Raw genomic sequence first — 23,023 nt, forward strand, 5'->3', positions numbered from 1 at the left:
CGTGTCGTCCAGACTCTGGCTCGCCTGCTTCTGGCGCTGGAGAATGAAGATCTCGCCTGCTCTCCGACACGCTACCGCTGTCGTCCCCGCACGATTGCGCGTGCCGAGACTTGGGCTGGAGCGCAATCTGTGGCACGGTCCCCTCTGGACCGCGAACCAGCACGAAGGTCTCTGAGTGCCCGCTCCTCCGCCCTTGTTGGGTCTCCCTCTCCCGCTTCCTGGCCGTGCGCGCCGAGCAGAGATATGGCCAACACTGCTGCTGCCGAACACGCGCACGAGAACGGCTTGACGGAGCATTCACCGCAGGCGGCGACGATCCGTCTCCCTCCACTCTCGTCGCTCTCGCTTCCCGGTTCGCCCACTTCGGGGCCCTCTCAGCTGCCGTCCACCCCGCACTCGCCGACTCTCCCGCTGCTCCAGCACCCGCGGCCGACGTACCCGGCCCGCACGCACTCGCAATCGTCGCCGCTGCTCGACCCGCCGACTCCGCCGCCGCAGGTGTCGGCACCGCCGCAGGTCGTCCCCGCCGACGTCTACGCCCGTGCCTATCAGCTGCTGCGTGAGCGCTACGCCGGGCGCGGTAACGAGGTTCGCGAGGTTGCCGAGCAGGCGAAGGAGGCGCTCGCGCAGCAACAGAAGCGGCGTCGGTCGAGCCAGGAGAGTGCCGACGGTTCCGAAGCGAAGCGTCGGCGGAGCAGCGGCGCTGAGCTTGTCCTTCCGGCTCGCGAGTCGCAGCAACAGCGGGCCGACGTCGTTTTCTTCGACAACCCCCCTCCCCTTCCCTCGAGTAACATCTCGTCCGCGGCGGCTACCGCTGCGCAGCAACGCCGTCGCTCTGCAGAAGCACGCCTCCCGTCCCTCTCCAGCATCTTCCCGCCTTCGACGCTCCCTCCTCTCGCGTCCGCGGCTGCTGCGCTCCCTCGAGCCCACTCTCCCCGCCCGGTCGACCGCAAACGATCCTTCTCCATGCCGCCTCCCCTACCACCTTCCGCGCGGCAGACCTCGCGCATGGCAGACAAGGAGAACGGCCACGGCACCGGCGAGTCGCGCACCGTCTCGACCCACCCGGTCCACTTCGCGCCCCTCCCGACGTCGCGCTCGCTCCCGTCTCTCGCCTCGTACGCGCCACAGCACGCGCAGCATTCGCCTTCTTCGGCGCCCGCGAGCCCGGCGCTGGGCGCGAGCAGCGGACCGCGCTCGCGGATCGAGGCGCTGAGCCAGGTCGTGCGCTCGTTCGAGGCCGTGCGGGCGTGTCGCGCAGATGGATGGAGGCGCCTCGCTGGTTCGGGGTTGCTGCCTACTCAGGGGCTCGCAGGACGGGAGGAGGCGGCAGAAGGGTTGGTTGGGCTAGGGATGCCAATGCACTGAGCGGGTTGTGCGAGTTGGCCAGTTCTCATCGTTGTTGTTCTTCTCCCTCTGTGATGTGCGGCCTGTTGTCGTCAGTTACTAGCAATGCAGTTACCCGCAATGCAGTCTCCAGCAATGCACTTCCTCCGCTTTCGTGAAGGACTTGGCGTGGAAAGAATCGCAGAATCGTGAATACAGGGAACGACGAGGTGGGGTACAGCAGGCGAAGAGGCGGGAAGCACACAGCGATAGCCGAGTCTACTTCTTCGCCTCCTCAATCTTCTTCGTCAGCTCGGGAACAGCCTCGAACAGGTCTGGCAGCGGGGGCATCGTCAGACCGGCGGTCAGAGGCAGGGAAGTAGAAAAGTGCGTACCCGCAACCAGCCCGACGTCAGCAACCTGGAAGATGGGTGCGTCGGCATCCTGTGAGAGTGAAAAGCAGTCTCAGTGCCCGAGTCCTGATTGCCCGAGTTCTCATCAACAGAGCGAGAGCCTCAAGAGCCGGGCTACGCGCAAGGACGGAAACCGAGCCGACGAACCTTGTTGATTGCGACAATCGTCTTCGAGTCCTTCATACCTGCCAGGTGCTGGATCGCGCCCGAGATGCCGACGGCGACGTACAGGCTCGGCGCAACGACCTTGCCCGTCTGGCCGACCTGGAGCGAGTTGTCGGCGTAGCCCGAGTCGACCGCCGCGCGCGAGGCGCCGATCGCGGCGCCGAGGGCGTCGGCGAGCGGGATGACGGTGCTGTCAAAGGCGTCCTTCGACTTGACGCCGCGGCCGCCCGAGACGACTGTCTGCGCCGACGCGAGATCGGGACGCTCCGACTTGACGAGCTCCTCCGAGACCCACTGTGCTTGCTCTGTGCAACGAGTTGGACGGACGAAGAGTCAGTCAACTCATCGAGGACGCCAAACGAGCAGACAGTCCCCGGTGTCGCTGACGCACCAGGTCCGACACTCTCTGCCGCAGCGACGTCGACCGGCGCCTCTGCGTCTCCCGGCTGCGCGGGCTCCCAAGTCGACGCGCGGACGGTGAAGAGCTTGATGGCATCGGTCGACTTGACAGTCGAGATGGCGTTGCCGGCGTAGACGGGGCGAGTGAAAGTCGCGTCGTCCTCGATCGCCATCACGTCCGAGATCTGCGAGTCGGGCAAATTAGCTCGCATTCAGACTTCGCTACCAAGTTGAGGTTGCGCGATAGCCAAGGGGCGCCTCGATCTGCCCGACTCACCTGCTGAACTTCGAGCAATCCGGCAACACGCGGGAAGATGTTCTTGCCGAGCGCCGAGTGCGGGCCGGCCAGGTGGGTGTAGCCGCCCTTCTTGACGAGCTCGGCGAGGACGGGCGCGGTCGGCTCGGCGAGGGCGTGCTCGAGGGCGGGGGCATGGCGGACGAGGAGCGAGTCGAGGCCGAGCCTGGGAAGACGCAAACGGGTCAGCGCGACCGCTCGAGGGTGTATTGTCTTGCTGCTGGTCTTTGCGAGTGCCCGGCACAGGCGTACGGCGTTGGTCCGCCGTGATGCTGAATCGCGTGAAGCCAGAGTGCCGACCCTCCGAGCCTCGCCACCTCGGGTCGGGCGCTCGCGGCCCAGTCAGTCTACTTGCGAGCACGCTCGTAGGCCGTGGCTCGGTCTCGCAGGCGCCACAAACCGACGCCGACCACGCTCGAGGTTGCCGGTAGACCGGAGGGACGCGGCGGCGATACCTCCTGACGAGCCCCGACGCCGCTCGGAACAGCCGCAGGCGCCTCCAAAGACCGTAACATGGCCTGCCAGCCTTCAACGTGGGCTGGAGAGGGCGGGCGACATCGAGGTGGGGCAGTCGGGAAAGCGCTCGCTCTGTGGCACTCACTTCTTGGCGGTGGCGATGGCGCCGGCGAGGCTCTGCTCGTCCTTGCCGATGAGCAGGCCCGTGACCTTGCCGCCGAGCTTCTTCGCGGCGGTGACGGCGTTTGCCGAGGCGGGCACGAGCTGGTCGCCCTTGGTCTCGAGGAAGCAGAGCGCGTTGGCGTCGGCGAGGGCGCGCGCAGACGCCGAGAAGGCGCGGGCACTGCGCGGAACTGCTGCTGCGCGCGGGAGCGAGAACATTGCGCGAGGTTGGAGCGAGCGGAAGGACCAAGAGCAACGAGTCGCCGACAAGTCGCACCAAGACCACACTGTACACGTCGCCAGACTTGCTCTTTAGAGGGCGTAGGGGCTTGCTGAGACTTTCTGGGCTGCGTACGAGGCGCACCGCCGGACCCGCTGCTGTCCACGACTCTTCCCGCTCCGTCTGCTCTTTCCGATCGGGTCGCTTCTGCTGCCGCTTCGTGGTGCTCTGGCTGCATGAGTCAGCTTGCATTGCTTTCGTTCGAGCTGCTTCGTTTGCCCCGTGCTCTGCCGAAGCCCTCTGGCGGCGCCTCGTCAACATGTTCCTGCTGCTCAGCTACTGCTGCTTGCTCGTCTTCCCCGTCAACGCCGACCGATGCGGCCCGCTGCCATGCAACACTGATACTGGCACATGACTCACGCGGCGCCTACGTGCGACATCTGTAGAGAGGCTAAACCTTCGCGCCTCGCCCTCAGATCTGGAACAGGTAACCCCTCGCGCGGTCTCCCTTCGCCTCCTCGCCCTTGCCTTCCCGCCGGGCTGCGCGCCGCACATTCCCGCTCTTGTTGGCGCGGTGCATCGCGAACGAGAGGCCAAGCGCAAGGAGGATGCCGCAGCCCGTGTAGAGGATCGCGACGCCGTGAGGCGTGCGGTAGAAGTTGGAGGCGAGCGACGGGCGGTAGATAAGGACACCGGCAATGGCACCGACATCGCCGATCTGCGAGTTGTGCCAGCGGTCAGAGTCGTGCTTTCGTCGCGTGGACCTTGTGGCGGACTGAATCGAGGGAAAGAGAATGTGGACGGACAAAGATCTGCATGCCACTCGCGACGGCGCGCTTGGTCTGCGGCGAGACGTTCTCACTCGGCCATGCAAGCAGAAGGGCTGTGTAGGAGCGAGCGAGCAGTTTGTCAGTGATGCAGAAATTCAAGGAGGCGAAGACAGGATGCTCACCGTTCGAAGCGTAGATGCCGATGACGGCAAAGAACGTCCCAGCGTATCGTGCGCCCGGCGTATGCGTTGTCGACAAGATAATGTAGCCGATGATGGCGATTGCGCCGCCCACTGCGATGGCCGTCCCGCGCTGGTTGATCTTGTGAGAGAACCAGACGAAGAAGAGGATGCCGACGAGCGCCATGAAGTATACGGGGACCGTCATGAGCTGACTACGCCAGTTGGCGAAACCAAGCTGGGCGATGATGGTCGGGAGGAAGAGCGAGAGCGAGTCTACCAAGGGGGCCGACAACGAGATTAGTAAAGGAGCAGGGAATCGGAGCGATGGGACGATACCCGTAGCGACAGGTCGAGAGAGAGTACTAACAGAGCGTCATGGCGAAGCAGTGGAAGAGCCAGCCGTAGGCGTTCACAAACGGATCCTTTAAGGCGTCCCCTGCGGAAGGAGAAGGCCGGGTCAGCCGCGGTTCACCACCGACTCCTGCAGCTAGCCCCTTGCATTTGCGCAAGGAATGCATCGCGCACATTGTTCCGAAAAAAGCACGCACAGACACCCTGCCACGAGAACGGCTCCTCATCGCCCGAGTCGCCGTCGGCCTGCAGCCGCGCAATGAGGATTGCATGCTCGCGCTCCGACAGGAACTTGGCCTGGCGCGGGAAGCCGGGGACCCAGAAGTAGGCGCTGATGCCGACAAGGACGGTGAACATGCCCTCGATGGCGAAGAGCCACCCCCAGGGCTTGAGGCCGCCGCCGTTGATGTGCCCCAGGCCCCAGGCGAGGATGCCGCCGAAGGAGCCGGCGAGCGCGGCACCGCCAAAGAAGAGACTGCAGCGGAGGGTGCGCTCCTTGCGCTTGTAGTACCTGTGCGGCGAGACCTGGTCAACTTCAGGCCGCGTGAGCTGCGGTTCGTTAGATGTGCTCACATGGAGAAGACAAAGATGACGCCAGGGAACAAGCCCGCCTCGGACACGCCCATGAAGAAGCGAGCAGCGTAGAAGCCGGCTTCGTCCTTGATGAGAGCTTGCAGAGTCGCCGTCACGCCCCACGCAATTGTCAGGCTTGGGAGCCAGATGCGCGGGCTGAACTTCTTGAGGACAATGTTGGCGGGGATCTCAAACAGGACGTATCCGAGCTGGGAACAAGAAGAGCGGCAGGACAATTGGGGAAAGCCCGAAAGAGGTCAGCGGGTGTGTATGAAGTCGGAATCCTCTTTCCACACTCAGCGGCGGTAAGTAACGCACGAAGTACAGGGCGAGCGACGTGTTGTACGCCTCTGGCTGGTCGGCAAGGCCGATGTCCTTCATCAGTCCGAGAAGCTTTGCGTTTCCGACTGCGAGCGCAGAAGGTGTCAGGCGGCGTCGGGCATCGTAAGGTGCATTCAAACGTGCTGTTTGAGCGGTCGAGGAAGCTAAGTAAGTACAAGAATGTGAGGCCAGGCAATAGAGCCCAATCGACTGCGCATGCATAGTATTAGCGGACGGGAGAAGAAGCACAACGTGACAAACGACGCCGACGCACCTTTACGCAACACTCGACGTTCCTCCTCTGCCGTGTACTCGAGCGTAGACACCACAGACTGTTGCCCGCTGTTCAAAAAGTCGTGCGCGCCCTTCTCGAGGCTCGATACGTCGTGCTTCTCGGCGAGGGAGGAGGGCGACGGAGCGCCGTCCACGTCCGCGTGTGTGCGTGCGGGATTGGCCATCTAGTCCGTAGCGTAGCAAGCAAGCAAGATCAAGGAATAGCAGCACGAGCAGGAAAGAGGAAGCGAAGGCGAGCGCCCTTGGCTGAGGCTCACAAGCTCGGCTGACAAGCCCGGCTGCGTGCGAATCGGACATCGAGCTGTTCGTGCTCGTGCGTGCACATCCAGCAGGATCACGCAAGCCCGATCGCGCGGCAGAAGGGGTTGTTGGCGACAGCCAAGGTGCGGATGGCGAGCGCGGCTTGAGCGCGCCGGCGACGTGTCCGACGTGCTGCGGGCGCCTCCCTCTCCTCGTCTGTCTGCTGTAGGCGTCCGGGGTCGAGCTATCGCTGCTGTGCTTTCGCGAAGGCAGCGAAAGCGCCCCTCACCGCCTTGACTTGCAGCTGCGCTTCGTTCGCTCCTTGCCGCGGCTGTGCGGTCTTCAATGCTGCTGCTGCCACCGCTGCTGTGTAGTCCTGCTGTGCACCGGCACTGGGTTGCCGCTAACCTTCCGGACGCGCCTCTGCTGGCACCGGGTATCCCACTCCCCGCGCGCACCCTTCGAGTACCTTTCTGGCCTTTTGGCTTAGATCAAGTGTAGTATCTGTTCTTACCAGTGTGATTACTGGTAGACCCCCATTGGGGGTCTCATTCAATCACATTAATCTTTAGCCGCCGGTGCAGCCAGTTCTTGGGCTTGCCCTCCTGGCTGCCGCGATGGCCCTTCCACTCCACTCTCGGTTGGCGCTGTCGGGCTTCCCGCCCTTTATTCTTTTGTCGCTCCTGCCTCTCTCCCTTTTCTCCCATTCTGCTCTCTTGGACTGCTGCTTCTTGAGGCTGTGAATGCCCTGGAGAACGTCAGCGTCAATGCCATGTAGGAATATCGTGGCAAGGCGGTAAAGGCGGAGGGATTGGGTCATGTGGCTCTTCTGTGAGCGCTAGCAAGTCTGCAAGCCTGGGCTGAATGTGCTCAGAGCCGCCTCAAGCTCCTTCTGCAAAGCAAGGCAACAAGGAGAGAGGAGAGCTCTTGTCTTCTTTGTGCTCACACTCGCGCACATGGAGGCGCTTTCCCTTGTGCCTCAGCCGCGCCTCCTTTGCAAACATCAACATTTTAGATTGGCTGACTGACACTGACAAGGTATGTCATCTCAATGTCAGAGGGTGGAGCGTGTGCAAGTAGATGCTGCCGTCGGCACGCTTAGCAGCGAGGTCAACGGTCAATTGTATTATCGCCATGGCGTTGACAATTGCGCGGACGTTGTCACCTGTTGGAACAGCAATGAGCACCATGGCTTTGGTGCTCATATTGCTTGGGTGGACACCGGTGTCGAGGATGACGACCCGGCGGCCACGTCTGATGCATTCCGCAAACCCTCCCACAGTATTGCCGCTCAGCGGTCCCAGAAAGTGGCCAGCATCGTCTTTGGGTGGAACTTGGTGATCACCGACTTGCCATGGTGAACTGCGGTCCAGGTGATGAGCGGGATGGTCGAGTCGTACGGAGCGACATTTGCGCTGTTCTTGATGCGCGCTTGATAGAGCCTGAGGTTCTTGTCCTGTGTGCCTGAAGAATGGTTAGTGCTTGGACAGATGCTTGAGTCAAGGACGCACATGGTGGTAGCGGTTGGCTGCTTTGAGAATTGGCACAATTTCTTGCGCATGCTTGTGCGAAAGGTAGATGTGAACTTGCGAGAGGAACGGTTGTCCGAGTACTGAGTCGACCCTCCTGCAGGACCAGCTGTCAGGATATGGAGTGAGCGAGTGAGGGACGGGCAGAGTGCGCACCGCGCGAAGAACGGTCGCAGCCATGTTGACATGTACAGCCTCTCAATGTGCCTGCGCAACGTTGCGTAGACCAACCGGATGGTGCGGTCAAAGTGCTGGTTGTATAGCTATAATAGGAGAACCTCGACCTCAGCGCTTGTCCCACCGGCAACATTTACCTGTGGATGCAACGCGGTGCGTCAGTATAGCCGCTAAACTTCCCTAACACAGGAAATGCCTGCTGACCCCCGACGTCTGGCTGAACATGAAGCGTGAGAGCTGCTTCTTTGCCTTGTCCTGTGCACCTGCCTCTTCTGCCGTTTGAACCGAGAGAAGCGCCGGCTGCTCCTTCTGCCTGCCCAGCCAGATTGGGCCTTTCAGCCCCAACTTGGCTGCCTGCGCCGCCGTCTCAGAGCTGGTCACCTCAGGCTTGTCCTCCTTGCACGCGAGGAACCACGCAACGAGATTGGCATTGGCCAACGCGTTGTGCAGTGGCAGCAGCTGCTCAGATGTGAGGGCTGCAAGCTTTGCCAAATTGGCTACAAGAGGCGGAGCTGTCAGGTGAGCGTGGTGCACGTCATGCGGCCGCGCCTTGTACGCCTCATGCGCCTTAGGTCGATGCACCATTGGCTGCATCTCTTTGCGCGAGAGGCGCGCCAAGAGATCAGGGCGGAGGGCCGTCTTTGCTCCGCCTTGAGCGACCGAATACACGCCGGCATGGCGCGTCAAGGCAAGAATGACGGGCCACGCTTCGCTGGATGCGAGCGTGACTGGTTCGCCCGTTGCAGGGTTGACGACGCAGAACGTGCGCGGCTGGAGTGGTTGAGCGGGCACAGTTAACCGTGGCAGAGTGGTCGAGGCGGTCGTGGCGGTCGAGGCGGTCAAGGCGGTTGGGACGGGCAAAGTGGATGAGGGGGTTGCGCTGAGCGACGCAGGCCAAGGCGGCAGCAGCAGGCAAGGCGATGGTTGAGGGAGGTGCCGTGGGTCTGCTGGCGGGGGCGCAGCTGGCGAGATGCCCAGGGTCGTGCGCGGAGGTGACGGAGGGCAGGTAGGGAAGATGGGTACGCCCCTTGCCAGGGCACAACCCGTGGAGGTTGATGGTGCAGCCGCCGCCAACGTCGCAGATGACAACACGTAGCTCAATCATCCCTGCGAGCTGGAGGTGTACCATCCTTTGCTTGTTGCCAAAGTTGGCTTGCGCCGTTTGCTCGGCGGTCCTGCTGTTGTGGGGGAGCAAGTCCGGAGAAATTGCGGAGGAGGAGATGCTTTCCACTGGCAGCACTTCCCGCTTGCCGGTCTTCCCTTGTGCTTTCTGTTGTCCAGATACTCCATCAACGTGATTGTACACTTGCTTGGCGTCTTTGGGCGCCAGGGTAAGAACTGTGCGCTGTTTGCCTTTCCACCACATCTCGTTTTGTCTCTCTTCCTGAGTCAATCCCCTCAACCGTCTTGACTCTGTCGCAGGCTCCTGCAAGATCCAGAACTGTCACCACGCGGGCTTGATTTTGTCATCCAACTACTGACAGGCAGCAACAATTGAGCCCCGCCTCAAGAGTCAAGGAAGATTGTGGTAGCGGAAGTTGGGTTGATCAAGAGCTTGACAACTGGCTTGTCCCCTCACTGCACACGGCTCTCCTGATGCTGCCAGATGCTGAGGAGCTTCAGGGCATGGCCAGCCTTGTTGTGCAACACAAGAAGCAGCAGTCCAAGAGAGCAGAATGGGAGAAAAGGGAGAGAGGCAGGAGCGACAAAAGAATAAAGGGCGGGAAGCCCGACAGCGCCAACCGAGAGTGGAGTGGAAGGGCCATCGCGGCAGCCAGGAGGGCAAGCCCAAGAACTGGCTGCACCGGCGGCTAAAGATTAATGTGATTGAATGAGACCCCCAATGGGGGTCTACCAGTAATCACACTGGTAAGAACAGATACTACACTTGATCTAAGCCAAAAGGCCAGAAAGGTACTCGAAGGGTGCGCGCGGGGAGTGGGATAACCGGTGCCAGCAGAGGCGCGTCCGGAAGGTTAGCGGCAACACAGTGCCGGTGCACATATCCCTTCTACTCTCCTCTTCAGTGGCCTCAAGGCGCACAAAATGCACTCAGACAAGTCCGAATAGCTACAATGCGTCATCTCGAGTTGGAACAAGAAGTCAGAGAGCCAGAGCTAGCTCCGCAGGACCAAAAAAATAGACTCTGTGGCGGTCCATCCGGACATCCAGAAAGTCCGCTTTGCTAGTGTACTTCTCTTGAGCTATTCATCAGCGCAAGCTCGGTGCAAGCAAAAAGAAAGAGAGCGAGTTCAAGAGTGTTTCGTGAGCACGCTCGCCTGTTCCCTCTTGCGGCAAAAGCTAATGCACTGGCCGGGAATCGAACCCGGGGCTAGGCAACTCAGACGAAGCTGGCAATGCCCAATTTTACCACTAAACCACCAGTGCAAGCGATGCGGTCCTGTGCATGCATATAAACATACTTGTGGTCCGCAGCTCGTGTCTCCGTCTACCAGACTAAATGTGCAATTGCCGATCAGAGTATTGAGCTCCCCGTTGTCTGTGCCACACAGTCCAGCCGACTGCTGGTTCTGCTTGTCGGCTGCTGAGTGACCTTCTCAATCTGCTTTCCGCATGGTGAAGCGCGGTTGAAAGCGTCTAAAGGCGCTTCCCGGGGTCTGGCCTGCTCACAATAGTCTGTCTGTCTCACTCGAGAGGATTCGGAAGCAGATAGACGTGAAAAGCAAGCGTTGCATCCTGCCAACCGGGTAAAGTGCCGTCTGCAAACAAGCCAGTCCCCAGCTCCTTCTCTCAAGCTGGCCGCCCGTCAGGCTCACGTAACCAGAGTAACAAGAACTTTGCCGTCGAGGGAAGGCTGGCCGCCTCAGAGTTCGCCGTGCAGGTAGCCGCCGTGAGGGAGAGCCTCCGAGTTGTCGAGCGCATTGAGCTTGGCGTCGGCAGGCGAGTGCGGCTGCACGGAGACGTGTGCGGTAATCAGCAGGCCCGTCCCCGGGCCCGTGGATGCACGTTCCTCCACACCGGCGTCCTGAAAAAGAGACGCACGTCGCGGAGGATCCCTTAGGCGCGGTTCCGCTGCTCTTCGGGCTGGCCGTCAAGTGGTGAGCATCGTCGTGCGCAAGCTGTGAAAATACAATGGGGGTGTCAGCTAGGAGCACGAGAGTGTCTGCGCTGGCAGGAAAGCGAAGCAAAACAGAGAACAGAACGGACCTTCGCCTCGGCGTCGCGGGCGTCTTCGGCGTGCATACGCTGGCAGTCGAGAAACTACGATAGCTCAAATTAGTCATGCCGCTTAGTCCAGCCTCTGCAAGCGCTGCATTGCCCGCTGAGGAGCAAGGTGTAAATGTAAGGATGGGACGACACACCGGAAGCTCCTTGGCGTCACTCTTTCCGTGCTGGCGGTGGTGCGAGCCTTTCTCGAGGGTCTCTTGACCCGTCGTCGGTCCCTGGGCATAATCCAAGACGAGATGAGCGGGGCTGGGGAGACCCGAGGCGACGAGGTGGATGGGACGCGCGACAGAGCTCAAAGCAGCGAGAGCGGTCGGAGCGGTCTCGAGCGAGTCAAACATAACTATTGCTGAATATTTGTGCGAGAAGAGTGCGGTGTGAGCCAGCGGCGATGAGTGGCACGAGAGAAAGCGACGGAGGGACGAGCGAAGCAGTGTTGACGGCACTTGCCGGGGTCTCTTCCGGGCGCTAGCGGTCGAGAGGAGGGTCATTTAGCCCATGTGAGCCGCAGGCCACTCACTGCAGACACCCTTGACACAGTGTTGCTCTCCCTCAGGCTACGGTCAGACACTGCCGGCAACTACATGTCCGCGACCTGTCTGTGGGATGCTGTACCAGTTCCATAGCTGTAGATGCCCCCAGTCTGGATGATGGACAGCTCAGCGTCGTGGAAGGGGATGCCGCCAACCGGGTACCAGCTAAAATTTGCGGCAGTTGACCGCTCTCTCTCTGGGTCTGCTGCCCGAGCGCTCAATAGCGTGATCCGACGAAAGGTGCAGCTTTATACACTTTCTCAGCGATCCACGTGCAATAGTTGCCGTCAGCCTCAAGAAATGCGGATGCAGGAAGCGGACAGGCACAGCGAGGACGGCAAACATGCTCGCGCATCTCTGTTTGAAAATGCTGCAAGCAGCTCCTGGCGGACAGCGATCAGGTGCTCTAGCGCCGATCAAGGATCTCGTGGAAAGCGCCACAGACGTCGACAAGCACGATTCGGGGGCAGCGCAGACGAAGGCGGTAGTCGGAAACGCGATGCAGCCCGCGGGCGACGCATGCGACTTACGGTGAGCTTACGGGCCGGCTGCGCTCTTCGCGAAGCTACTGTTTCACAGCGAGGAGCTTTGGCCAGGTCATGCCAGCTGCAGGCGTTTGCGAGGGGGTCGAGAACAAGAAACGGTCTCTTGCTACGTCCTCGCCAAGAGTCATCCTTTCTAGACGTGATTGCGTGCTGCAATGCTGCCGACAGCCCTCTGCACACGCGCCTCGCTTCCGTGCCGAATTTCGCACCCTCCGCTTGTGGGGGATCGACACGCGTCATCCACCTTGCACCTGCCGCCCTCTCTTTCGCTCTCACTACTCAAACGAGACCTCGAGTAGCTCCACCATGTCTGCCAGCAACGAGCCTTCGAAGGTGGGTCGATCCTCGCGACTGGCTAGAGCCCCGCTGATGGACCTTTCCTCCTCGCCCCCGTCTCTTTCTGCGATTGCCCCACCTCACTCCGCGCTGCTCTCGCGCCGACGTCGACTGCTACGGCCCGTCCTTCTTTCTCCTGCTTATCTCTTCTCTGCTCGCGCTGGCGCTGCCCTTCGCTGCCTCGTCCTCCCGATCCCCGCTCCCTCTCCTCCCACCAGGCCAACGCCAACTACGACTCGACGGTCGGCAGCATCAAGGCCACCGTCGGCGATGTAACAGGTATCACTTCGCTCTCGCAGTCGGGCAACGAGCAGCGTGCTGCGGGAGACGCCGAGTACAAGCTCGCGCAGGCGGAGGGATACGGCCAGGGCACGGCAGACCGCATCGGCGGCAAGATCGACCGCGTTGTCGGTGCGGCGACGGGCGACAAGGCAAAGGAGGCGCAGGGACTCGCGCAGGAAGAAAAGGGCAAGGCGCAGCAGGGTGCGCACCTCTCCACCGCCCTCTTCCAGCTGCAGATTCCGACTAACTTGCCGATGCTTACCGCAGCTGCCAACTCATGAAGTCACACTAGTCTGTAGAGAAGGGAGTCTTGCGATGCACTAGGTACACGAGCTAGGAGGAGAATTAGTCGGTGCTGTACAGAGAGCCCTGCCGCCACTCCTCTGCTCCATCTCCTCGTATGTACAGTCGCGGTCAATCTGCTCGACGGCGAGCGGGCGTCTTTAGGCGAGCTCGCGGTGCTCGACTTGCGCGCGGTCCTTCTCCTCCGACGGGTGGTAGTGGTGCAGCGCGACGCGGTGCACCTTCTGGCGGAGGATGTACTTGCGGAACCAGTACGCCGGTGAGGCGAGACCGTAGCGAGCCTGGCGGAGCGTGCTCATCGAGAAGACCTCGTCGAGCTCTTCGAGCGTCTGTGGAAAGACTTTGTCATCAGAAGACCTGGAGATGACAGGGCCGCAAAAAGACGCACGAAAGCCTTGGTCTCCGGGCAGAACATGAGGACAAGGAACCAGAGCACAAAGTTCCAGGCGCCGAACCAGTAGAAGGCACCGGCGGAACCCCACTTCCTGATTTGAAGCGGGAAGACGAGGGCCTGTGAGAGAAGTGTGGTCAGAATGGCTCAAGCGGGTGAACATGCTCTTGTTAGCTCACATTGATGAAGTTGAAGAGCCACGTGACGGCCGTCGCAAGCGCCATGCCAACCTCGCGGACCTGCGCAACAGTCGAGGTCAGTCTGGAGGGCAACGCATTTTGATCCGCCGTTGTATTCGCTGCACGCCTGATGAGGCTTCTTCCAGCTCTTGAGGATTGAATGAACATGGCAGCAAACATACATTGAGCGGGTAGACCTCAGCACTGTACGAGAAGGGAACAGGACCGGCGCCCTAATGCGAGAAGGGCAGTCAGCGGGCCGCAACATGCGAGAGCACTATGCAAGGAGCTCACCGGTCCGTAGAACGCGGCAAAGAGGTAGATGCCGGTCTGCCAGGAGGAAGGGGCAATGGATCAGGTGAGGACGGGGAGAAGCGCGTCAGCTAGGAAGGTCGGGAGTCTGAACGGCGAGAACAACGAACGGTGACCATGGCGAGCTGCTGCTGAGCGCCTTGGAGCCAGAAGCCCGACCCAGCGATCCACATGAAGAGCGAGAGGAAGGGGAGGGTGAAGAGGAGCCTGCGAGACGAGTATGAGCGGCCGGACAGCGGACGAGCGAACTTGAGGAGACAAGTTACAAAGATCTGCGACCGAAGGAATCAATTGTAAAAAATGCAGGCAAGCTGAAAACCCAGTTGATAAGGCTGGGTGGTGCGCCAGAGTCAGGCAGGAGCTGGGAGGCGAAGAGAGGCCGAAAGGGGGCGCACCCGTAACCAAACGAGCCGAGAAGTGCCGTCGTTGTGTCTTGGCCGGCATTCTCGAAGATGGTCGAAGAGTAGTACCTGCAGGGAGTCGTCAGGTCAGCGGGAGAGCCAACATGACAGAGGGAGACAACAGGGAGAGAAGAGGGCGGTCTGCTCACGCAATGGCGTTGATTCCGCCTATGGTTCGTCGTGCATAGAGTTGAAGTGCGCGAAAAAAGGATAGAAGCGGCGACGGAAAAGCGAAAGCGAAAAGAGAGAGATCGGAGGCAGCGTCGAGAACGGAGAGGACGGTCGGCCGAAGCAGGGAACTGCGTCAGTTCACTTGCCCGGGCGGACCACAGGAGGTCTGACACACAGAATTGCTGAAGGAACCTGCAGACCAGAAGATTGCGGGCGGGGAGCGGAAAGAGAGAGACAGAGAGTCAGTGTCAACGCCTCGCGAGCGCCGCTCTGCCTTCGGCTTTGGGAATCAACGCACATGACAATGCACGAGGCAAGCATGGCACGACGGTTGCGAGGAACCGAGATCATCTCGACGACGACGTTGCGGGTGCGCTCGGCCGCGATCTCCTGTTCGATCTCGATACACTTCGAAGTGTAGTACATGTCGACAGCGGCCTGGAGCGGGGTACGGCGCAGCTTGAGGAACGACTGCCATGCCTTGTGGTGACGGCCTTTACCGATGAGCCAGCGAGGTGACTCCGGGACGAAGTAGACCTGGGCGCAGACAAGGATGGCGGGTAGGCAGGCGCTATTGCAGACACCGGAGCTGCGTCAGTCACGTTCCTCGCTGTCTCTACGGCACGCTTGTAGCGCTCGAACGCGTTCAGACTGAAAGAACAGACTGAGAGGGAGCAAACGCACGAGCCGAGCATGAGGCGCCAGTTCAAGCCCGTGATGCCGGGCTTGTCAGGAACATCCTTGAAGATGAGCGACGAGACGGTGCCCAGGCAGATACCTATGGAAAGGGCCGAATGTCAGAGGGACCTGAGACTTCTGCCGAGATCGAAACAAGGCGGTCGAGAAGGAGCGGTCGAGAAGGAGGACAAGACCTCGGGATGTACGAAGGCGGCGGAGAAGGAGGATACGCCCTCAGGACGGATAAGACTGCTGAAAAGGAGGATACGCACCGAACGCCGTCCAAGTCTGCCACTGCATGGCCAGCGCACCGCGGATGCGGGCGGGTGCGATCTCGGCGCTGAAGGTCGGCACGGTTGCCGACTTTGGGCCGATACCGATACCGAGGAAGAGACGCGAGACGAACAGATGCTCCCAGCTGTTGGTCAGGCCGTTCCAGATGCAGCCGAGGAAGGCGCACAGCGTCGAGATGAAGATGGCGCCGCGGCGGCCGAAGAACTTGTTGAGCGGGTAGGTCAACCAGCACGAGAAGACGGCCGAGCAGAGGTACGGTGCGGATGCGACGAGGCCGAGTAGAAGGGTGTCGCGGGTGCTGTCGCTCCCAATTCTGCGTTCGGAAGTGCGAGAGACGTTAAAAGGGCTGTGGGAGGCTTAAATCGGCCAAACCGACTCGCCCAAATTGCTGCGGGTAGAAGAGATTGGCACCGTTTACTGTCCCGAGGCGTCAGAAGGGTCCCAAGGGCGAGAAACGCGAGGAAAGGGACGGGAAACCCGTCTCAGGGGAGATTGGCAACTCACTGACAGTCTGTTGAAGATAGAAGGTCGTGAGTACCCTGAACTCGTCAAGTAAGTATCGTAGAGTGACTCACCTCGTCCTGCAAGCATCAGGAACAAAGAGAGCGGCGGAGACGGTCAGCGAAGCCTAGGCATTGACGATAGCAGCGCCGGTGAACGCACCATTCCCTGCACAACGGCGGCCATGCTGCACATGAAGACCGTCCAGTAGAGCGTCTTGGTCTGGGCAAAAGGGTGGGCCTGCAGTGTGGAATGTCAGAATGAAGCATCGGCAACTTGAGAAGGCTGCTGCGGACCTTTTCGTGGCGAAGGATGTCTTTGTCCTCCTCGGTAAGCTGCGACAGGCGCTCAAAGTTGTCGCGGTCCTGCGCGACGAGGGCGGCCTTGAACATGAGATCGCGGACGTCGGTGAGACCAGTGCGCTCCGTCCATTCGACGACGTCGCGGTAGAGCTCCTCCTCGCTCTTGTTGCTGTTGCGGACGAATGAGCGACGATCCTGCGCGACACAATACAGGGATGGCTCACCCAAGCGGGTTCGACATGAGCGCATCTTGCTTCTTCTGCTTCTCGGTAGCACTGTCGGCATTCGAGCCAACGACCGTGTCGCTGCCGTGCGAGAGCTGGCGCTTGGGCTTCTCGCTCATGGTCGATCGTAGCACACGTGTGATGTGCAAGGAGGAGAGAGAAGCAGCTCGCCGCACGCGGCTCGGCAGTGAGGACCGAAAAAGCAACGCAGGGGACCCTTGGCAACCCGTATGACGCTCCGCTGCGGAGGCCGAACCTCTCTCTCCTCCCGCGATCCCGTGGGGATTGCCTGCACCGCTCTGCGCTCCCGGCCGGACAGCGCTGTCAGCAGACCGCGGCAGTCCCGGGTTGGAACCGAAATTGACGGGCCAGGCAGCAATCGAGTGAAGTTGCGAAGGCCGAACCTCTGCGTACGATGGATTCTCCCACGCGGGAGAGGGGCAGCACCTTACCAGTTGAATGTCTGTCGCTGGTCAAAGCTGGCCCACAAGTGCAGCACCGTAGCGCAGAACGACCGTCGCCGATACGAGCCCGAAGGCAGCGAGAAGAAGACGGTCGAATGAATATTGCAAGACTCGACGCATGAGCAGCGCGCGCGCCGGCTGACCTTACACGCTGAGCACTTGCGTGTGCATGGAAGACCACAGACGCATGCAAGAGTGCCGAGCGAAGAAGCGACACACCTAGCGCTCGAGAGAAATGAGCGTGATCATCACGCCCTCGTGTGCAGCGCGAGTCCAGCTTCTCCTTTTGACCTAATGGGATGTATTGCAAGGGTCTCGACGTCAGGAAAGAATGAGAGCCTGGGAAAGTCAGTTATCGAGCACGTCGGCCCAAAAGACTATATGTAGGCTTAGTTCAGCCTCGCTTTCATCGCTTGCACTGGTGGTTTAGTGGTAAAATTGGGCATTGCCAGCTTTGTCTGAGTTGCCTAGCCCCGGGTTCGATTCCCGGCCAGTGCATTAGCTTTTGCCGTTCGCGAGTCTCCCCCTTTTGCCGTCCTTGTAGTGCTCCCCGCTCCGAAGGTCAGCTTGCGATTGCCTCTCGCGAGCCTCCTGCTCGCGAACTTTGTGCCAGGCAGGATATGGACGGAAACCTCCCTGCCTCGCTTGCATTCGAGGGCGGTTGACCAATTCATTCGTGAGACTGCGCAAGAGCATTGCGTGGATACCGCCGCGACAGTGCTACAACCCTTGCAGAAAGTCGGCCAAGCCACCGCCGCCCTTGGCCTGGCTCTCCTCCTTCTCGCGCCGCTTTTTCGCCTCGAGCAGCTCCGCCAGTCCCGACGGCTGTTTGGGCCGTTTGCGCTTCTTGCTGCCCTCTCCCGCTCCCGCCGCTGCAGCTGTGTCCACCGTACCGCGTGCACCGGATGCATTGGTGGCTGAAGCGCGAGGTGCGGGAGCGGATCTGGCGAGGGTCGACGAGGCGGAAGGTGCGGCAGCATGCGGATGATCGGCGCCGGTTGGGGCGGTAGCGGCCTGAACGGCATGCTTAGAGTTGCTCTGAAGCGCTTCAACAGGCCGAGGTCGCGACTTCGACGGAGCCGGGTCGGCTGAACGCGAAGGAGGATGGGCGGAAGAGGGCACGAGGACGGAAGTCGGCCGCGCAGAATGCGCCGGTGCCGCCGTGCCGCCCGTCGTGCTCGCTAGCCCGACCCTGCGGTGACCGATTTGAGCTGACCGCGCGGAAGGCGTTTCTGATGCATGTGCTGCCGGCTTGGTGGATCCCGCGACCTGCGTCGCATGAGTCGCCTCCTTTCGCAACCGCGTCTCGACCCGTCGGCGCTTCTTGACCCGCTCGAGTTGCCCTTTCCCGCCTTGCAAACCGGCTGCGACGCCTTCGCCGGCCGTGCGCGACTTGCGCGAGACGGCGCCGCAGCCTTCGCAGGACGCCCAAAGACTGCCGCGCTCGCTCCAGCAGCTGGCGTTGAGCCCGACGACGACCTCGGCACGACAGCAGCCGCACTTGGTAGCCAGCGAGTCGCTTGAGGATGATGCGGCATGCGCGAAGTACGAAAGAGATGAAGCTGAAGAGAGGACGGGGAGGGCGGACAAGGCGAGGGGAAGGCGCGAGAGGTACGCCAGCGTCGCTGAGTCGGGCTGCTCCATCGTGTGAGCGCGTCTGCTGCTCTGCCTGCTGCTGCCGTAGCGAGCTGTTCGAGACGAAGCGGTCCCGCCCACGCTCTCTCCCGAGCACTTTCCTCTTCACACGCGAGCTGGCCTGGCGTAGACTCGGCCGAACATTGCAACCGCTTTGCTGCGCTCTGCGCCGTACTGCGCGCCGTCCGCCGCGGCGGCGCGGCCGACTCCCCGCTTCCTTAACCGCTGGGTTCTCTTCCTTCTCCCCGCTCCTGAGCCGCAGAAGTCGCCGGCATCCGGAACACACTCGATCAAGCACGTGGGAGCGCTCGAGCGTCGCGCTACCGCGAGAGACAGACGTTTGGCGTTCGTCCGCGCTCGAATCTCTCGGACTCTCCTGTCTGCCCGATCTCCTTCGACGCTGCCGAAGGCATTCGTATTTGGCTCTGCTGCACACATGTCTGCATCATGATACCAGTCGTGACCGTCTGGGCCGCCTGCACCCTGCAGAGTGACCCTAGAGGCGGGTTGACCGCTGGACAACCGCTTATCCCCCAGTCCGGGCGAAGGCTGACCACGCGGGTCTTCGCACGCACGCACCGAGGAACGCTTCGCGCGCCTCTTGTGCCTGTCTGTGGGGGAAGAACAGGAGAAAGAAGCACAGCCGTTCCCTTTCGGCTCGATCTCTCCCGCAATTCGTGACCTGTCTGGCCCGTTGGCGTACTCTCCTTTGTCTGGCTCCGCTTCATCAGCTTCACCCACCAGCTGCGCGCTCGCCACCCTCTTCTCCCCCTGCCATACTGTCGACGGTCTCCCCTTCTCGTCTTTAGCTACAATCGATCCGCACGTTCTTTCCCATCGCGCCGGTCACGGACACGCGTCGCCATGCCCAAGGCCCAATCGTCCTACTACAGCACAGGGCTCGGCACACAAGCCCGGCACCTGTCCTGCGAAGGCGTGAGTCGTGTTCTTCATCAGCAAAGGCCAAAGTCCCGCTTGCCGCTCGCCGCGATTGCCAGCGGCTGACCCCGTATCGTCTTCACAGTGCCGCAAGCGCAAGCTGAAGGTGCGCCGTGACTCTAGAGCGAGAGCTGCTGTCGCTGTGAGTGCGCTGCGCTGACCCCACCCTCCCGGTCGTGCAGTGCTCGCGGACTTCGCCGTGTGCTGCCTGCGAGCTGCGAGGTGCTGAATGCATCTGGCTCGACTGCAAGCCGTCGTACGTACCTCCACTCGGCGACGAATGTGCCGCAGCCGATGGTCAGGCCATTCTCTCTCCCGCAGGCAAGGCTTCATCAACGGGTCGCACGACGACAACATGGCCGAGATTGAGCGCCTACACAAAATCATCAAGCAGCTCCAGCAGATGCTCATCGAGCGCGACGGTCAGCCGTACTATCCGCCCGTCCCGCCGCCGACACCGCCGTACGGTCACCTCGACCCGCTTCCGAGTCCCGGCTACCATCACACGCCGAGGGTGTACCATGTCGGACCGAGCCCGACTCAGTTCCTTCCACCGCCTCATCCGTATGGCGTTGGCGCAACGTGGGTCTCGCCGACTCGCTCGTTCAGCAACCCCTCACCGAGCACGCTGTTTCCCTCGTACACCTACCGCTCGAGTCCGCATTCCGCAGGCGTGTACGGTCCTCCCTCTGCTCGCGCGCCGTGCGACTCGACCGTCTCGTACGCCCTGCCGCAGCCGCCCCACTCGCTAGCGGGCAGCCACGCCTCTCCCGTCGGGCACGCCTATCGCTCCGACCAGGGCTCGTATGCGTATTCGGGCGAGGGTTGGGCTCCTCCCCTGCCGCCGAGCCACGGCGTCTCGCTGCAGCCTTCAAATGCGCTCCTGCTCGACCCCTCGACGAGCTCCACTGCGAACTCCTTCAGCGGCGGCTTTCGCCCCTCGCCGGCCGATCTCCCGCCGATCAACACGTCGATGCACTACGCGCCCACGAATGGCGGACCGTCGACCGTCGCGGCGCTGCTCAACGAGGCGTACGCGCAGGTTTCGGAGCACAACGTCCCCTCGCTCGAACTCGAGGCAATGCCGACCAATGCCGATGGCTCGACCCTTCCCGCGGAGGGCGCGCAGGTCGAGCGCGAGGCGCACAAGGAGGAGTGGGAGACGCTGATGCACCTCCCGGACGATCACGCGTGAATTGGCCTTTGGGTATGCGTTTCTGGGTTGGCGCGGAGCTGGCCTCCTCGCTTGTCGGTCCTTTCCATCCTTTCTCGCACTTGCATGCTGCTTTCCAGGTCGTTTTGTCTCGTTATTAGGTCACCGTCTGTCCTCCCTGCTCGGTTCTTGGTCTTGCCTCCGTCGCTTTCGTCAGTACCCAAACCTTGGTTTCCCACGTCTCCTCCCGGCTCTCCCTCGTCTCGTAGGATCCACGTCACACTGAAGATACATGTTTGATACAAGGCACGAACTGAGCACTTTCGAGAGTGTCTCTACAGGTTGCGGAAGGAAACCTTTGCTGCTCGTCCTTCTCACGCGGCCGACCCGACATCCGCACGCCCACTGAACGCCGTGCTCAGCAGGCTGGTCGTATGATGTGCGAAGGGGCCGTCCAACGCGGAAACGCGCTCCTCCGACGCCCGCAGCACGCCAATCTCCACATTGGCCGCCTCCTCGAGCAGCTCGAAACCTCTGATCGCCTAGTCGACGCGCCGCGGCTCCGGCGTCCGCGTCATCTCCCTGATCTGCGGCGAGCCTGCATCACCGGCCGCCCCCGACTCCTCGCTCGGCGCCTTACTCTGCGCCCTCGATGCGGTCGCCGAAGCCGGCGAGACGGTCTTGAATCCGTCGAGGGAGACGCCGACGCCCGATCCGGCGCCGTACGTCGCGCGCGGAGGGGGAAGGCGGTACTTGCCACGGTCGGAAACGGCCAAACTGACCGCAGCGGAGGGCGGTGCAACGCCTGATTGCGGCGTCGCAAGCGAGTGAACAGGCGACGAAACCGCAGCGAGGCTCGTGCCGCTACTGATCGGCGCTTTGGCGGTCATGGTTGCGCCATACGTCGCGCGCGAGAATGCCGGTTGTGCCGACGGGGCGGGTGTGAGCGCCGAAAGCGGGACCTGCGTCGGGATGACGAGGGGCGAGAGCGTGGCGGGCGAGACACGCTGCGCCGAGGTCGTCGCTGCGAGCGAGAGCGTCGTCGAGAAGTCCGGAAGCTGCATCGATGGCGCACCGGACGCGGCAGCGAGATACTGCGGCGTTTGGGCGGTACGCGCGAAGGGTGCGATAGCGCCCGAGACGGGGACAGCCATCGGCGTGCTGAACGGCGCATAGACGATGACCATGGGTTGGTAGGCCAGCGCGGAAGACGGGTAGGCCGGATGTGCGGCGAAAGGAGCGGCACGGGCAAGGGCATGAGTCGGAGCGGTGGCCTGCGGGAAGGGCTGCAGCGACCTCGAGACAGCGCGGGGCGAATGCGTCGGGGTGTCTTGAAATGCTGCACGTGTGGTGGGGGTCGCGTTCGTAGCGGAGGAACGTCCCTCGATATGCTGCACCTTGGCCGGTCGAGCTTCACGCCGGTCCTCCGCCACGCTGACCGCGTACGTCTGGGAAGGGCTCGCTCCATCGATCAAGACGGAGGTGAGTGGACGTTTGAGACCTCGCTTGAGTGCAGGTGCGACTCCGATCGCGACCTCAGCGTCGTCAAGTCTGTCCGCCTTGTCTGCCAGCTGGACGAGGTCGTCCCCCGACAGACCCAGTCGCCGTGAGAGCTCGAGTACGTGCTGGCGCAAGCGAACGATCTCGTCCTGGTTCCTCCGCAGGCGGTTCGCCGCGCTGCATGCAGGCGAGATGAACACAAAGGGCTGGAACTGAGGAAAGCGACCAGCGGGAGCGAGACGAACAAGTAGTCCTCGCCTGCATCGTCATAGGTACAGGGAGTCTTGCGCAGGACACCTGTAATTGATGATAGTCAGCATCGGTACGTTGCGTCAAAATAGAGATGACGAACAGGCCGCACATGGACGATCCCGGTCGCACTGTTGGGTAGAGCACAATGAGTAAGGTTCTGATGGTCCGCACTGAGCACGCGCGACGCACCTTGATCTTGCGGACGCGACAGTGATCGCAGCTCTGGACATTCGAGCGGCGAGACCTCGTCGACGACGATCCCCTCTGGTCCGGCGGGGTTGGATTGCGGCGCTGTTTCGGCGAGCCCGATGCGCTTCTCGCCTCCTCCTCTGCAGCTTCGGTAGCGACTTGTGCGAGACTGGCGAAGCGTTCGGACCGAGGACTCGGCGTCTCCGGCGAGGCTTGGGCCTGGACGACCGGTGCCTCCTTCTCGACGGCGTCTCCGGCGTTCGAGGACGGCGGCGAGGGCGGTGTGGTCATGACGATACGAGTGTGACCGAGGGGTGGAAGAAAGCGAGTGGCGACACAAGGAGGTCTCGAGCCAGCGTGGCTTGTCCGGGCGTCTCACG

General features: G+C 61.8%; 10 protein-coding genes across 10 annotated transcripts; 3 read left to right on the top strand and 7 right to left on the bottom strand.

Moving 5' to 3' along the window:
* Positions 1-243: 243 nt before the first annotated feature.
* Positions 244-1,368, top strand: JCM10292_001663 (uncharacterized protein; the record flags this gene model as incomplete). Its single annotated transcript, XM_076648615.1, has 1 exon — positions 244-1,368. The coding sequence occupies one exon, from the start codon at positions 244-246 to the stop codon at positions 1,366-1,368; it is 1,125 nt and encodes a 374-aa protein (XP_076505804.1).
* Positions 1,369-1,605: 237 nt separating this feature from the next.
* On the bottom strand, positions 1,606-3,435 carry AIM45 (Aim45p; the record flags this gene model as incomplete). The annotated part of the gene is made up of 6 exons (XM_076648616.1): positions 1,606-1,661; positions 1,722-1,770; positions 1,887-2,209; positions 2,296-2,488; positions 2,581-2,764; positions 3,200-3,435. 6 exons carry the CDS (start codon positions 3,433-3,435, stop codon positions 1,606-1,608), a joined length of 1,041 nt encoding a protein of 346 aa, XP_076505805.1.
* A 473-nt stretch (positions 3,436-3,908) lies between these two features.
* JCM10292_001665 (uncharacterized protein) lies at positions 3,909-6,091 on the bottom strand (the record flags this gene model as incomplete). Its single annotated transcript, XM_076648617.1, has 9 exons — positions 3,909-4,154; positions 4,243-4,319; positions 4,389-4,661; positions 4,756-4,824; positions 4,937-5,250; positions 5,313-5,521; positions 5,631-5,719; positions 5,778-5,843; positions 5,908-6,091. The coding sequence occupies 9 exons, from the start codon at positions 6,089-6,091 to the stop codon at positions 3,909-3,911; spliced, it is 1,527 nt and encodes a 508-aa protein (XP_076505806.1).
* Positions 6,092-7,458: 1,367 nt separating this feature from the next.
* On the bottom strand, positions 7,459-8,978 carry JCM10292_001666 (uncharacterized protein; the record flags this gene model as incomplete). The annotated part of the gene is made up of 5 exons (XM_076648618.1): positions 7,459-7,623; positions 7,679-7,793; positions 7,853-7,959; positions 8,078-8,370; positions 8,666-8,978. The coding sequence occupies 5 exons, from the start codon at positions 8,976-8,978 to the stop codon at positions 7,459-7,461; spliced, it is 993 nt and encodes a 330-aa protein (XP_076505807.1).
* A 1,719-nt stretch (positions 8,979-10,697) lies between these two features.
* JCM10292_001667 (uncharacterized protein) lies at positions 10,698-11,400 on the bottom strand (the record flags this gene model as incomplete). The annotated part of the gene is made up of 4 exons (XM_076648619.1): positions 10,698-10,784; positions 10,873-10,953; positions 11,042-11,095; positions 11,197-11,400. 4 exons carry the CDS (start codon positions 11,398-11,400, stop codon positions 10,698-10,700), a joined length of 426 nt encoding a protein of 141 aa, XP_076505808.1.
* Positions 11,401-12,443: 1,043 nt separating this feature from the next.
* Positions 12,444-13,036, top strand: JCM10292_001668 (CsbD family protein; the record flags this gene model as incomplete). The annotated part of the gene is made up of 2 exons (XM_076648620.1): positions 12,444-12,470; positions 12,692-13,036. 2 exons carry the CDS (start codon positions 12,444-12,446, stop codon positions 13,034-13,036), a joined length of 372 nt encoding a protein of 123 aa, XP_076505809.1.
* Positions 13,037-13,198: 162 nt separating this feature from the next.
* On the bottom strand, positions 13,199-16,630 carry JCM10292_001669 (uncharacterized protein; the record flags this gene model as incomplete). The annotated part of the gene is made up of 16 exons (XM_076648621.1): positions 13,199-13,387; positions 13,447-13,569; positions 13,629-13,688; positions 13,811-13,861; positions 13,923-13,958; positions 14,051-14,147; positions 14,207-14,272; positions 14,336-14,410; positions 14,811-15,083; positions 15,197-15,290; positions 15,463-15,797; positions 15,865-15,901; positions 15,989-15,995; positions 16,148-16,225; positions 16,282-16,456; positions 16,512-16,630. 16 exons carry the CDS (start codon positions 16,628-16,630, stop codon positions 13,199-13,201), a joined length of 1,815 nt encoding a protein of 604 aa, XP_076505810.1.
* Positions 16,631-17,695: 1,065 nt separating this feature from the next.
* On the bottom strand, positions 17,696-18,619 carry JCM10292_001670 (uncharacterized protein; the record flags this gene model as incomplete). Its single annotated transcript, XM_076648622.1, has 1 exon — positions 17,696-18,619. One exon carries the CDS (start codon positions 18,617-18,619, stop codon positions 17,696-17,698), a length of 924 nt encoding a protein of 307 aa, XP_076505811.1.
* Positions 18,620-19,474: 855 nt separating this feature from the next.
* JCM10292_001671 (uncharacterized protein) lies at positions 19,475-20,744 on the top strand (the record flags this gene model as incomplete). The annotated part of the gene is made up of 4 exons (XM_076648623.1): positions 19,475-19,546; positions 19,635-19,655; positions 19,732-19,805; positions 19,871-20,744. The coding sequence occupies 4 exons, from the start codon at positions 19,475-19,477 to the stop codon at positions 20,742-20,744; spliced, it is 1,041 nt and encodes a 346-aa protein (XP_076505812.1).
* Positions 20,745-21,244: 500 nt separating this feature from the next.
* On the bottom strand, positions 21,245-22,934 carry JCM10292_001672 (uncharacterized protein; the record flags this gene model as incomplete). Its single annotated transcript, XM_076648624.1, has 4 exons — positions 21,245-22,379; positions 22,448-22,499; positions 22,564-22,582; positions 22,644-22,934. 4 exons carry the CDS (start codon positions 22,932-22,934, stop codon positions 21,245-21,247), a joined length of 1,497 nt encoding a protein of 498 aa, XP_076505813.1.
* Between the last annotated feature and the right edge of the window lie 89 nt (positions 22,935-23,023).

This window comes from Rhodotorula paludigena, assembly GCF_050403205.1.
Source record: "Rhodotorula paludigena JCM10292 DNA, Rt_paludigena_JCM10292v1_ctg17, whole genome shotgun sequence".
NCBI lineage: Eukaryota > Fungi > Basidiomycota > Microbotryomycetes > Sporidiobolales > Sporidiobolaceae > Rhodotorula > Rhodotorula paludigena.